Source organism: Epinephelus lanceolatus, chromosome 1 (genome assembly GCF_041903045.1).
Source record: "Epinephelus lanceolatus isolate andai-2023 chromosome 1, ASM4190304v1, whole genome shotgun sequence".
NCBI lineage: Eukaryota > Metazoa > Chordata > Actinopteri > Perciformes > Serranidae > Epinephelus > Epinephelus lanceolatus.
In genome coordinates this window covers 17623725-17639151 of record NC_135734.1, presented here as the reverse complement: position 1 = coordinate 17639151, position 15427 = coordinate 17623725, and the positions used below count along the sequence as shown (strand labels likewise).

Sequence of the window (15427 nt, the reverse complement as noted above, 5' to 3'; positions counted from 1 at the left end):
ACTTTCTCCCTGATTTTGTGTTTAGATGGGCGGATACAATTTCAGAGTTTAAAAAAACTCCCTACGTTGCAGAACCAATAGTAAATCTGCAGGACGGTCCTTCGGTGGCTCGCCGAACTCTTGTGCTTGTAAACATAGTCCCACTAGAAACACGTGTAGCAGTACAAAATGGCTCAGCCGTGCTCGCAGAAAATGCCGTCAATCTTAGTGGATGTTTGTCGCGTTTGCGGCGACACATTCTCGCCAACTAAAAGAAACAAACATAATCTTTTACAAGGCCATGACTCATCCGTCCGGCCGGACTATAGACTATAGAGGGAATCGCCTTGTTGTTTATAAGGCGATTCCCTCTATAGTCTATAGTCCGGGTAGAAAACCAGCAGAGCTAGGCTATATATATAACTTATATATACAGTACAGGCCAAAAGTTTGGACACACCTTCTCATTCAATGCGTTTTCTTTATTTTCATGACTATTTACATTGTAGATTCTCACTGAAGGCATCAAAACTATGAATGAACACATGTGGAGTTATGTACTTAACAAAAAAAGGTGAAATAACTGAAAACATGTTTTATATTCTAGTTTCTTCAAAATAGCCACCCTTTGCTCTGATTACTGCTTTGCACACTCCTGGCATTCTCTCCATGAGCTTCAAGAGGTAGTCACCTGAAATGGTTTCCACTTCACAGGTGTGCCTTATCAGGGTTAATTAGTGGAATTTCTTGCTTTATCAATGGGGTTGGGACCATCAGTTGTGTTGTGCAGAAGTCAGGTTAATACACAGCCGACAGCCCTATTGGACAACTGTTAAAATTCATATTATGGCAAGAACCAATCAGCTAACTAAAGAAAAACCAGTGGCCATCATTACTTTAAGAAATGAAGGTCAGTCAGTCCGGAAAATTGCAAAAACTTTAAATGTGTCCCCAAGTGGAGTCGCAAAAACCATCAAGCGCTACAACGAAACTGGCACACATGAGGACCGACCCAGGAAAGGAAGACCAAGAGTCACCTCTGCTTCTGAGGAGAAGTTCATCCAAGTCACCAGCCTCAGAAATGGCAAGTTAACAGCAGCTCAGATCAGAGACCAGATGAATGCCACACAGAGTTCTAGCAGCAGACCCATCTCTAGAACAACTGTTAAGAGGAGACTGCGCCAATCAGGCCTTCATGATCAAATAGCTGCTAGGAAACCACTGCTAAGGAGAGGCAACAAGCAGAAGAGATTTGTTTGGGCCATGAAACACAAGGAATGGACATTAGACCAGTGGAAATCTGTGCTTTGGTCTGATGAGACCAAATTTGAGATCTTTGGTTCCAACCGCCATGTCTTTGTGAGACGCAGAAAAGGTGAACGGATGGATTCCACATGCCTGGTTCCCACTGTGAAGCATGGAGGAGGAGGTGTGATGGTGTGGGGGTGTTTTGCTGGTGACACTGTTGGGGATTTATTCAAAATTGAAGGCACACTGAACCAGCATGGCTACCACAGCATCCTGCAGCGACATGCCATCCCATCCGGTTTGCATTTAGTTGGACCATCATTTATTTTTCAACAGGACAATGACCCCAAACACACCTCCAGGCTGTGTAAGGGCTATTTGACCAAGAAGGAGAGTGATGGAGTGCTGCGGCAGATGACCTGGCCTCCACAGTCACCAGACCTGAACCCAATCGAGATGGTTTGGGGTGAGCTGGACCGCCGAGTGAAGGCAAAGGGGCCAACAAGTGCTAAACACCTCTGGGAACTCCTTCAAGACTGTTGGAAAACCATTTCAGGTGACTACCTCTTGAAGCTCATGGAGAGAATGCCAAGAGTGTGCAAAGCAGTAATCAGAGCAAAGGGTGGCTATTTTGAAGAAACTAGAATATAAAACATGTTTTCAGTTATTTCACCTTTTTTTGTTAAGTACATAACTCCACATGTGTTCATTCATAGTTTTGATGCCTTCAGTGAGAATCTACAATGTAAATAGTCATGAAAATAAAGAAAACACATTGAATGAGAAGGTGTGTCCAAACTTTTGGCCTGTACTGTATATATATCACATTTTTCACATCACTGTATCACCGTTTAGACTAATCTGATGTTTGTAAAGTCTATAAATACAATGATTGAACAAACATTACTATTTCTGTGTGTATGTTTAGCTGGGCTAACCGTTAGCTGTTAGCCCTGTTAGCCATTAGCGGTGTCTGTAATAGGTAATAACTCGTTAAACGGTCCGTGAAAAAAATATCTTTTCCAGCGGATATCTTAGTTACAACATGATTGAGCTAGCAAAGCAGTTTTGTGTTGCTATGTGTGGTATTTATTCAGTTTTGGGAAGTCACGATGTCTAGAAAGCATCAGTGGCTGCAGCTGACAGGGACAGCTAACACTAGCAGCAAAGCTAACATCAGGACGTCATCTGTTAAAAGCCTCCTGTTGTCGGATACGATATGAAACTACTCCAGTTAGCTCAATCATGTTGTAACTTAGACATCCGCTGGAAAAAAAAATATTTTCTTCACGGATGAGCACACGTTTGATAAAACAGAGTTAAATCTCTCGGCATCCATTTTCAAGCTCTCTGTGTGTTTGTTTACTTGCGGACGAGAAAAGGGGGAGCACATTTCCGAGTAGGCGTGTCCTTTTCAAAAATGCAAGAGGCGTCGCTTTGTTGCCGGCCGTTTTCGCCGGTGTGTTAAACACACTTTAGAAAGGAGTGTCCCCAGACTATCAGAAGGCGGAGATCTCTGATTGTCTGGTGGTGAGACTAGCGCCCACCATACAACTGTAGCTCTTATTAACTGCTTTTTATGGCATTAGCCCCGTTAGCTGCCAGCCACTGGCTCAGCCACACCCATGTTGGGAACCATGAACAGACAATTTATATGCTCTGAATTTTGCACAGAACCCCTTTAAACCTTAATAAAAATATAAACTGTAAATCTTTAAAATGGGGGTCTATGGGGAATGACTCAGTTTTGGAGCCAGTCTCAAGTGGCCATCAGAGGAACTGCAGTTTCTGGCACTTCCCTGTTGGCTTACTTTTACTTACTTACTTACTTATGAGTGACACAGTATTTAAATAAGTTCAAAACAAATTAAATCACATTAACTGAGTTACTAAGTACCAGTCAGTCTGGGCTGACTGACGGGCATCTTGCTGTTCAGCTCCTAAGTGCCACAAATGTGCACATAACCCCCCTCATGATCTCTAAGTCCCTGCGGAGCAGCAATCAATTGTGACTGTCCAACAGATGACAGTGAGGAAATGCCAATGGGTGCTGAGTCACTGAAGATCCCCAGATGATTGATTTACAACCACAGTAAGGGTTTAAGTTGGTAAAGTGCAGCTTTTTGTACCTACAAATATTCAGACCCTCTCTCTCTTTTCAAGCTTTCGTTGGTCAGCGGGGAGTGTTTTATACCGCATATACACTAAGTGTTTTCATCCTTCCCATAAAACGATATAACTCTTGCCTCATTGCCCTCGCTCTCACATCGAGTTAGTGCAGGTAATTTGCCCAGTGGTGCCTTTGATGAAGCAATCCACTGACAAGCTATCAAGGCCTGGGTACACAATTTCCAGCCTTGGCTTTGTTCACCATTACCTATGTCATTACTTGATGTCTGATAGAATAGAACTGAATGCCACACAAAAGCACATTGCATCATCGGGAAAAAAAAACATGTCAGAGTCCCTTTCTTTAAATTGTGACTTTAGTACCTGAATTAGTACCACACTATTTCCTGCCAGGCATCACATAATTACATTAAAACTATCCCACAATTTGATACCATAATTATGTAAATGCTATCTTGTAATTATGAGTAGATTATCTGTCAGTGTTTATTACTATCTGAACAGTTAGTTTTGCTGCTGACAAAGGAAGGAGCATCTTAACGTAGATCAGAAGATACTTTTGACCTGAACAATCCCAGTGATTAAAGATCTCTGCACAACATGAATGTTGACCTTAACATCCCATCTATGGGTCCTCATTTTAGGTTTTATCTGATGATTATGATATGTAAACAGCTACTGTATTTGCTGTGTTTAAGTGGTTTGCTCATATGACCTACTGTTCGAAAGCTACATTCATTGTGGTTTGCCTGATGCAGACCATTTCAAGATACAGCCACCACAGCAGGTTCAATAAATACTTCTGTCAGGCAAAAAAAAACAAACACTTATAAACTCACTTACAAGCGTTATTTTAATCCACAGATTGATTATTTTCCAACAAAAACAGCCCTCATACACTCCCAAAGGTCCAGACTACCTAGTTAGTTCAAACACACGATTACATCCACAGATATCCACAAACTGCTGTTACATCATTTCAAATGTTCATATTTCTCGACATATTGTCCTAATAACTCCAGTTTGCATGTATGCCGATTCATCACTATCAAAATGTGGGTTGACCTCTGACCTTTTTATTGACACCTCACTTGTGCCAATATGAGCTTTCATACTCTCAATATAGGCTTAAATAACCAACAAGGTCGTGTATTAAAAGTAAGCCTCATTTTGTGAGGTTACAGAGCCAATCAGTAGCCAGTGATTGGCCCAGTGGCTTATGGGTCCTGTAGTCAAGTTTTTAACTCGTTCTTGGCTGTTATGCATGTGCTTAGTTCAAATTAATCTCTCAAGACAGATTCTGCAATTTACATTGTAGAATCTGTTGACAGCCCTGTGTGAAAGACGACTAGAGAGGGGGGGAGGGCAGGGCTTTGAGTTTGAACGATGCTGCGCTTTAGCCAATCACAATGGAGGGGGTGTGGCCGAGACGTGCAGGTGTCCCCAGGAAATGTGTACCTACAGAAACAGCAAGCTCCGCGTCCATAGCGACCGCTCCACCTAAAACGCCGTCTCGTCAATGTGAAAAAATTTTTTTTTTCCAGCGGATGTCTAAGTTACAACATGATTGATAGTTTCATGTCGTATCCAACAACGGGAGGCTTTTAACAGATGACATCCTGATGTTAGCTTTGCTAACTGTGCCTGTCAGCTGCAGCCACTGATGCTTTCTAGACATCGTGATTTCCCATAACTGAATAAATACCACACATAGCAACACAAAACTGTTTTGCTAGCTCAGTCATGTTGTAACTAAGATATCCGCTGGAAATAATATTTTATTCACGGACCGTTTATTGAGTTTTTACCTTATTTTCATACAGTCTATGGTTATTACAGACACCGCTAACGGCTAACGTTAACAGCTAACGGTTAGCCCAGCTAATCTACGATAACCATGTTATTAATTACAAAACGTGCACACAGAAATAGTAACGTTTGTTCAATCATTGTGTTTATAGACTTAACAAACATCAGATTAGTCTACACGGTGATATAGTGACGTGAAAAATGTGATATATAGCTAAACTCTGCTGGTTTTCTACCCGAAGTATTTGTAAACAACACGGCGATTCCCTGGGGGCACCGCCGGAAGTGAAGGGCGTGATCGATCGCCGAGGCCCCTGCACTTCCGTTAGTCGAAAAACTCCGGGCTGTGCCTCCAGAGGTAAAGGAAGAAAAAAAAGTGTTTTTTTTATTTTTGTTTTTTGTTTTTACCAATGGATTTCCAAATTGAGTTCAAATAAACACAAGAAGTTTGTGCTCTAGAAAAGGATCAGCACTCAGTGAATAACCTCCTAAGCCCTTTCATAAGCTTTTATGGCAAGGCTGAACTATACAGACCAGTGAGCAGCAACAACAAACATGTCTTTGGCGTCATCAGGTGGGAACCTCCTTTCACCAGTGTTTCATCTAGTTGGTCCCACAACACCTCCAGGAGGCTAGACAGTGATCTCTGGCGTACCAGAGACACTCCCCTAATGCCAGCTCTCACTGCTCCCTGCACCGACCCAACAACCTTTTTTACCTTACTTGCACATGGCTTTCTCAGCCCAAACAGCACTGCCACCTTCAGCAAACCCAGGCTCCGTTTATGCGAGCTCCAGATAGTGACTGTGTTGATACTGCCTTTCCTAGCACATTCACCATACCCTATTTCACATGCTACATATCATAACTCCAGTATAAGCTAAAGTTAAAGGAGATAGAGAAGATAAACTCGCAGGCTTTCTCAGCCCAAACAACACTGCCACCTTCAACAAACCCAGTAATAAACAAATTGTTCCTCTGTTGTTTTAAGGGAAAAAGCAGTCTTTCGTATCAATGTAGGCTTTCTAGAGATGTTTGTATGTACAGTAAGCTCATAGATAGACATTTCTGTCTGTGTGTACCTGTTTTTCACACATAATTACACATTCAGTACATTGATTTACCCTCTTTTTCCAGCCCAGTTCTAGTCATGTACAGTACCAAATATTCAGGCAAAGACAAAAAACAAAACAAAACTTTTATTTCAGTGTTGAAACTGATATAACTCAATGCCAGAGGCACTCCCAGTGAATCTGACTGTCAGGGAAAGAACTTCATAGTGTTACCTTTCAATTGAGATCATGCATGTACCTGTACTAAAAATGAAACAGCAATTAGTTTCTTTTCGGTATGCCTTAGATAGGTGTTTCAGGTGAAGTGAAGGTGAATTTACAGGAATGGTATGAGGTTTTTAAATTATTAATAAATAATCCCCAAGCATGTTATTTTTCTCCAAACTTTAGCTTAGATTCTTACATGTTTAGTCATGAATATATAGGAAAAAAAGTGCTGAAATAAAGGGACATAAAGTCAGAAAATTAAATTGTATCGTTATTTTCATTATCACGTTTTTTTCTCTTAATTTGCATAATATATTTTAATTTCAAATGGTTTCGATATGGCTTTTAGAATTATAAGATACCAAAATATGAGAGAACCTCTGATATCTTTTTAGTTCTTTGCTTAAAGGAATGTGCTTCCCTAATTACAGTATATAAGTCGATACATTTCATTTCGCTTTACAATTTACATGTGCATTTTGGGCTTTCAAATAATTCCAGTCAAAATTGCAATAATATTGCATTATCACCCTTAAAACTGTATGCTCATACCTTGTACAAAATATATTTAAGTATATACATGCATTATGAAATAGCCCATGGGGAAAAGAAACAGAGAAGATATCAGAAAGGAGATGTATCAGAGCAACAGATCCTCCAAACATTGTCTTTGTATATTTGGGCATCCTGTATCAGCAGGGCAAGCAGAAGGTTTACTTCTGCCATGGGGCTAACATACGGAGTGGACGGGTTGCCTGTGGGGAAGGAGACACCAGTCTTTCTCTCCGTTCAAGCTCGATGAAAGTAACTCAACACTGCAGACTGCGTCAGAGATAGGAAGCGGATGGGATGGCAGTGAGAGGTGAAAGAAGGAGTTCCAAAGCAAAATGTCTGATCTTCAAAGCAGACCTGTTCTTATACAGTTATGTAACAATGGCATGGTGATCAAAATGAAGTCTATCATTTAATGATGCAGGTCCAAAGACAAAGCCTCAGTGAGACAGTTCCTTTTATCATGAGAGGCAAACATGCAATCATTAAAATTAAGACAAAGTTTGAAAAGGAACTTCGGAGTGTGGGTGTATGAGGAGGAGGCGAGACACTAATATTGCCAAAGTTATTCCCAGATAAGTTATGAGCTATCTGATGTAACAGGTCAAACTAAATTAAAAGTGATTAAGTGGTACCTTTACTAAGCACTCGTGCAGCCACAATAAGCTCAAAGTGGCGTCTCTCACAGTGTTCACCCTGCTCTTCTGAGAGGTGAAGGAGACGGGGAGCTAAACTGCCTCTCTGCTTTCCCTTAGATGATTGAAATCATTTGAAGATACGGAAGGAAGGAGGCATGCTGAGAACAGAGAGGTGAACAAAGACAAAAAATGTGTGTGTGTGTGTGTGTGAGAGAGAGAGAGAGAGAAAGATTCAGAGCAAATCTCCTCTAACAGTAGTGCATATCCATGTGTTTTGAATGTGTGTGTTGTATGTGCATGTGTGTGGACATGTATGTGCGCAGGAAGGGAAGAGAGTGATTTTGATGAATGTGTCCTGACGGAGGGTGTAACCCCCCTAAGCCTGCCTCCACTTCCTCTCCAGCCCTCCTGTCACAGCTGCATATCGAGGTCAAACCACCTTTCATATCTGTTCCACACTGCAAGGACAAAACACAGAGCACAAGTAAACACCTCATCCCCCGGTAATGCTGCTGCTGTCTTATTTTGCATTCATTTAGTCAGTGAATGCTCAAAAAATACCTCGGCGCATGATGGTATGTTTGAATGAAATAGTACTTAGTATCATCACTCCGGTTTCAGCTGCAGAAGTTGAAATTTAACCCCTTTTCAATGAAACACTTTTTAAAATGCAGTGTCAAAGTGCATCACTCTTCCAGGTTTGATCAAAACTGCACCAGCACCTTCTGTGATCTTGAGTTTAATCACAACTCGACGAGGTATTGCCGAGATATCACTTACGTTTCAGGTGTGACTGACACAGCCTGATCCACAGATCCTCTCATCCTCTCCCATCTTTCATCATGCAGGAGAGAAAAACTGATCAGCAACAGGATGGAGGTGGGAGGTGAACAACACTGAGGCACTGCCTCAGGGTTTCAGTTAATGGGCATTCGTCTCGATGTCATTTAATCTAATTCCCCTGGCAGCTGTGTGAATTTTGCCTCTGATGAGGGGGAAAAAACAGATTGTCTTAATTTCTTGAAAATGTGCTGAGAGAGAAACTCCACAGGAGAACAGAGGTGTCATTTAGAGTTATGGCTCATTTGCATGTCTACGTCTAGATTACATTTCCCTCACTCAGTTGCAGATGCAGTTGTATCACACCTATATCATACGGTTTTCTACACATTTTCAGAATAGAGTCAAATACTTGTACTGTATTTTACATTCAGAAAAAATGACAGGACTTGAATATGATGATTAACTTTGCTAGGAGACACACTGAGGCATTATTTCCTGGGTGATTTGTCCCCATGTTCAGGGCTGAAAACTAATAAAGTACATATTCAAGAGTTATAGCCTGCAATTCTTGAGGAATTTTACTGAAGTATTACCATGTCACGTGAATTTATACTTCTGCTCCCCTACATTTTAGAGGGAAATGTTGTACTTTTCATTCCACCACATTGAACAGGCATCAAATTAGTGGTTACTTTGCTATTTTTACATATAAAACGTATAATTAACCCATAACCCAGATGCAATACTATAAATTATAGGGCCTGACAGTATATAAAGTGGTTCAATTTTATAACACTTCAGTCAGCTTCAAGATTAAAATGCTGGAAAAAATGCTTCAGTTGATGGTCATAATCCAACAATATAAACCATACTCCCAGTAGCATCCTGATTGGCTGATAGAGATTGTGGCAAAGTGTGATTGGATAACTAGAGGAGTGAACACCCATAGTCAGCTGATTAGAGGGAGTAGTGGAGAGTGGTATGGAGAAAATGTGAAAGGTCTTCCTGATTGAACTTTCGCTGAGCTTCATTTGTACCTTACTTGAATATTTCCATTTTATGCTACTTTATACTTTAGTTCATTGTGTCACAGAGGAAAATACTGCTTTTTTACTTTACTGCATTCATATATTATTTATTTACACATATTTTAGAGAGATTTAAACATATTAATTTATAAAATCCAAAGCGCTGTTGTAGATTAAATGTCCTAACAGTATATGATGTCACAAACTGGCTCAAAAATGTGACAATGAAGGAGTCCACGCAAGAGATTCACTTCAAATAAATGTCATTTATTCAAACTAAGTGTAAACACAAACAGACAAAGATAGATAGTGTGGGAATGTATGGATGTGTGCTGTGGAAGTGCTGATGTTGCAAACTAATAGAAGACACTGTAGATGGGTGTCAGCTTTAGGAGGAGGGGCTTCACAGTAAAGTGACTTGCTTCAACCAGCTACATAAACTGCTGCTTACAGTACCCATGGATGCTTCGGTATTAACTAATGTAATATGTGATAATATATCATTCGCAGGGGGCTTTTTCTGCAGAATAGGTTTTTTTAATTTGCTTGTAATACTTCTATATTTGATTTTGAATGCAGGACTTTTACTTGTAATGGAGTATTTTTCTACCTTTACATACAGTCAAGGAATGCTCCACCTATTTAGCATCAGACTCCTACAACAATGTATAAGGATGGCAGTTAAATTCGATGCTGCAGAACTGTAGATATTGCTTTTTCTTATTTCACACATTCTGCCTCCTTGTTAAAACTTGGCCCCTACTTTACCCACAATGCAACTCAGTCACCAACAGTTCCATCATCAGTTTGGGTGTATTATGCTTGTATTGACTAATGTAGCCCCCAGGCGATAGGCTCAAGCTGAGATGAGGAGTGGCCTGCAGAAGTCTGGTAAAGTAAATTCTTTCCACACCACACACCCACTTCTTTTTTTCATTTTGAAACTTCTTGTACCCAAGTGACAAAAGACTTTATACAAAGTTCCCCTATAACTCAAGGCTCTCAATTCTTTTTCACCACTGCCTGTGTATGTCCTGTGAATGACAGTGAATGCAGCACAAGTAATGCATGGGCTAACATGAAAACTTTGGTTCAGAGAAAGTTCACATAATTTTTTAAAAATGCTAATTGAGTTATATTGTTTAGGATCATTTTTTGTCTTTCATGCTGCACATTAACATACTGCAGCAGATGGCTTCCTTATACAGACGTAATGTAGACCAGAGTGAGATAAATAGTTTGCACAGACTATTTTTCTTTATTTTTTACAGATGCAGTTAGCATCTTTTGGCCCTCAGAAAAAGAAGTGAATTGTTAATCCTGCTATCAGTTTGCCTTGTCACCCATTTGTAACTTTAAGAAAAGCTTTGAGCCTGATGTCGAAGTAGCCAGTGTTCACAATAAAAGGCTGTGTAACATCTGATAATGTATTAATTTTCTGAAAATGTAGCCTAATAACATTTGCACTTAACTTGATTGAAAATATAATAAAACCTAATGATGTAATAAAGTCCTGTGTATTTGCAATAACATTTTTGCCAGTAATGTGATACTGTTTCACGTGGGTCTCTTTTTTGTGTGTTTGTTTTGTTTTTTGTAACAATTTTGATGAAAAATGTACCCGGCTATTTTGCCTTAATTGCTCGCTTGTGTGACATTAGCCATCCTCTGCAGCTTTTGTCAACTTCCAATGATGCCTAATCAAAGATCCTCTCTGTTCTAAAGGACGATCCTTGCAGAACAACCAATCAGCAGGGGTATGATCAGGTTAATTGCCCATTGATAGGGACTTACATCTGTTGTAAACTTGAGTTGAGTTAACACATGAAATCAGTGTCAAATGTTAGCGTCTACAGAAAGGCTAACATGACACTAGCCATATTGTAAACTTGGTATATTTGCACACTTTAAATTTCTGAATTACAAAATCCATCAAACTTATTACATTATTAGTTTTGGAGAAAAAAAGACCATCTTGGAAGGTATTACATTACAGGTAAATATGTTGTTACAATATCAGCTGGGACATTCTATTACATTAATGAGTTATCTCACTTTTCGATCAGGGTAAGTGCAAATTTTATTACATTTTTTTCAGGAAATTATGACATTATTAGGTGCTGCAGTCCATTTTAGGAACACATTTATTCACATATAAAAAGCTGCATATTTTGTCTGTTAACCCATGTGTGCCAAGACCTACATAAGATGGACAGTGAAGGGATTTGTACACAGTGGGTTTAGGTTTTTGCAGACAGATGCTGCTGGCAGTTCAACAAAGAGTAGTTTCTGATGTATTGTTCTCCTCATCTTTCTAGATAAAAGTACTGATATTGGTTCAAAGAAAATGAAGCTGTGAGTACTGGCCAAGACACTACCATGAGGTGCAGAGCTGCTTCTGTGCTCTTTTTATCACTTACATACACAACTGTCTCTTATCAGCAGGACTGAAGCCTACTGCCCCTGCCAGAAGACATACATCAGTTGTCTGAACCTGCAGAGGACAGGTCACTCCAAGGAAGTGTCCTGGACGACCACATAAACATAATGTCACCAGTCTGAGTCTGTTAGGGACCTCTGTTGCATATCATCCCTCTCTGTTCCTCTGCCAACATTTCCTCTCTCTGCTGTCAAACTGTCAAAAGAAGGCAAACTGCCAAAAAAAAAAAAAAAGTTAGAAGAGAATAAAGGTTAAAGATGGATGTGCATGAGAGTAAAGTCACCGTTGAGTACGGGTAACAATGAAAGTCAAACTAAAAGTGAAAATCCTCCAACCTTGCAAAGTCTGTCCATTTGAGAAACCCCACAAACTCTAATGTCACCTTCAGGAAGATACCAGAGCATTGTTCCTCTCAGCATGACAGCATTTTATTAGACAAATGATGACACACGTCACTGTTTAAAGGACAGTAGAATACATTCAGATCAGGTCGTCTATACAGTACAAAGATAGAGAGAGGTGTTGGAGAGGTGATGTATGACATCCAGGTGTGTTGGCCCAGTGGCCTCTTGTGTTTTTGTGCAACAATTCCTCTAGCTGACAAAACACTGTGGCCTTATTGTGTCGGAGTTATTGATCTACTCCTTGAAATCTTTGGTCATTCAGGACAGCCTTGATTCCTTCTTTTCTTTTCTTTTGTTAGGTCAATAGGAGCTGACTGTGGCTGATAGATCAGTAGTTTTGGCCTCAATGAGAAGTGAAAGGTCACAGAAAAAAAGTCACAGTTGAAATGACTGCTGGTTCTAGTCAAAATTATTCAATTTGGATTAGTGATTCTAGTGTAAACAGGCCTCTACACGATTATTGGTTTTGTGTCTTTTACATCATGTTTTTGCTCCATCAAAGCCTCTGGCCATCTGAGCCTCCATCAAACTGCATAATAGTCCATATGGTGCAGAGAAAGGTGTGCTGGGGGAGTCACTGGGGTGAGTGCAGCGGGTAAACACTTTAATACTGCATTTTGGCATCATGTAACTTCATACAAACACATTCCTGTCATGTCTCAAAACACTTCCTTAAATAAGATAAGGCGCTGAAATGACTGCATTTGAGTAGAACTATCTTGGATGCACCGTCTGTAAGGCTTCCCTCAGTTTTCATATTCAGTGGAAAGGCGGGCACTGGATACACGAGGTTTTTTTTAAGCAGCATAAGGTTCTTCCATCATCATCAAGGGAGTTTTTACAAACATGTTTTCTCTCTCTCCAAGTGGATGGACATGAGACACAGACGCTCCGAGTAAAGCCTTCAAGTGAACAACATCTTCAACTACACTGAACCAAATGAACACAGACTTCACTTGTCATGTAAATAAACACCTATACATCACTTTTTTTAAAACAGGACGACAACATCACATCTCGTATATGACGCAAAGCGACGGCAGGGTGGCCTGGTTGCTACAGAGACATGCGCCCTGCTGAAGTGTCCATGAGCAAGTCTCCGGCGCTGTTCAGTAGTAGATCCTGACCTGTGGGCTCCCCGTGGAGAGGAGCTTCTGGGACAACGGAGCTGAATGAACGATGACATTATTATCAATACATCCAAATACGCACGGGGGGGGGGGGGGGGGGGGGGGGGGTGCACAGAGGAGTCAGTGTAATCCATTGGGTGTGAACGGTGACATCCTGTCAAGACTGATATCTGCCTGGCAGTCCTCTAAGTCACAAACCGAGTCGGTGGCGTTGTCATTATTGTGAGAAAACTGTGAAATCCTGTCAAAAGTCTCTTCATGCTCAATACATTCAACCACGTTGGGGATCATGTTGACATACGCGTTGGCGATTTCTTTGTGAATGAGGGTGTCTTGATTATATGAGACCAGCTCGTTGCTGATGTTGACAGTCTCCACCGGGGTGCTGGAGCAGAAGTTGCGACAGCCCAAAAGGCTGGCGAAGGCCTTCCTGAACTCGGCGTTGAAGGCGTAAATGATGGGGTTCAGGGAGGAGTTGGTCCAGCCGAACCACACAAAGACGTCAAAAGTCGTCTCGCTGACGCACGGCAGACCCGCGTCCCGGTCTGTTGCCGGTCTGTCGCAGAACGGAACCATACAGTTGAGGACGAAGAAGGGTAACCAGCAACACACGAAGACACCCATGATCACCGAAAGAGTTTTGAACACTTTGGTTTCCCGTTTAATCGACGTTTTCAAGGTGTTGTGGTGTTGGCACTCTATTCTGTTTGTCCTGCAACTTTGCGCGTGCTCTGCCGCTCTCTCCAGGGAGGCTATTCTTCTAATTTGTATTTGTGCAATCCGGTATATTCTGGTGTAAGTCACAATCATAATCGCCACGGGGATATAGAAACTTATCAAAGAGGAGGAAATGGCATACTCTCTGCTCAGACTGGAGTCGCAGTTTTCCTCTATCTGTCGACTTGTGGAATAGTTGTGCGTCCCAGCCATGTCGTCACCGCTGGCTTTGTGCCAGTTGAGCTGGACCGGTATGAATGAAATGAGCACAGACAACGTCCAAGTGATGCTAATCATAACAAAGGCAACACGTTGGGTCATCTTCCTCTCGTAGCGGAAGGGACTCGAGATGGCCCAGTATCTATCCACGCTGATGATGCAGAGGTTGAGGATGGAGGCGGTGGAGCACATAATGTCAAACGCCACCCAGACGTTACAGAAAGTGCCAAACGGCCAGTACCCCGCCACCTCTGCCACAGCTTTCCAGGGCATCACCAGAACGGCCACAAATAAATCCGATAGAGCCAGGGAGACGATGAAAATGTTGGTGACTTTGGTCCGCAGGTGGCGAAAGCGCAGCACCGCGGAGCACACCAGGATGTTCCCAAGCAGGGTCCATAGAATGAGTAGGGACAGCAGACAGCCCGTCACAGTGCGCACCACCATGTCCTTCCTCCGGTCCTTAGTCGACTCCGTTTCGGTGCTGTTCCACATAATCTCTCCGAGGGGAGCCGGCACAGAGTCAATCCCCTGCACCGACGAGAGATACTTGGCTGGGTTCTCCATGTGGCTCTTTAAGTAAAACTGCAGTCCATTGCTCCGTGCGCGGGGACGGGCGCAGTTATCAGCCATTCACCGTATTGTCCCCACTGACCTGCTCGGCTGCCAGCATGATGTGGAGTGCAAAACAGAGGGAAAGAGAGAGGTGAGCGCGCTAAAACTGAGCCGTGCGACGTGCCAGGTGCGCTGAGGGTCTGAAACGCAGCACGCAGTGGCGAGCGCATGTTGCAACCTTGCCGGTCGTCTGACCTGGCTACTTCTGTGAATCACTCAGTCCAAGGTATCCTGCGCGCGGTGTGGGCGAGGAGGGAGTCCTTACAGCCTGACGCGCACTAACCCAACCTGGGCTGGGCGCATAGAGCATCACGCCTCCTTTGCGCGTGGTGTTACGCCCAGCATGCGTTAAAACAGGGGTGTGAAGAAGCCCTAAACATTTTGAAGGACTCTAAAGTCCGTTATTACAAACCCTACATAAGTGGAGAGTTGCGCTCCAAGTATGGATTGTCTTC

At 42.0% G+C, this 15427-nt stretch overlaps 1 protein-coding gene across 1 annotated transcript; it reads right to left on the bottom strand.

Moving 5' to 3' along the window:
* Window positions 1-13520: 13520 nt before the first annotated feature.
* drd5a (dopamine receptor D5a) lies at window positions 13521-15205 on the bottom strand. The gene has a single exon (XM_033626157.2). It carries the CDS (start codon window positions 14988-14990, stop codon window positions 13542-13544), a length of 1449 nt encoding a protein of 482 aa, XP_033482048.1. The 5' UTR covers window positions 14991-15205; the 3' UTR covers window positions 13521-13541.
* Between the last annotated feature and the right edge of the window lie 222 nt (window positions 15206-15427).

What these genes read in the sequence shown, in the direction of transcription:
- drd5a (XM_033626157.2), bottom strand. Translation starts at nt 14,990, where the DNA reads ATGGCTGATAACTGCGCCCGTCCCCGCGCACGGAGCAATGGACTGCAG.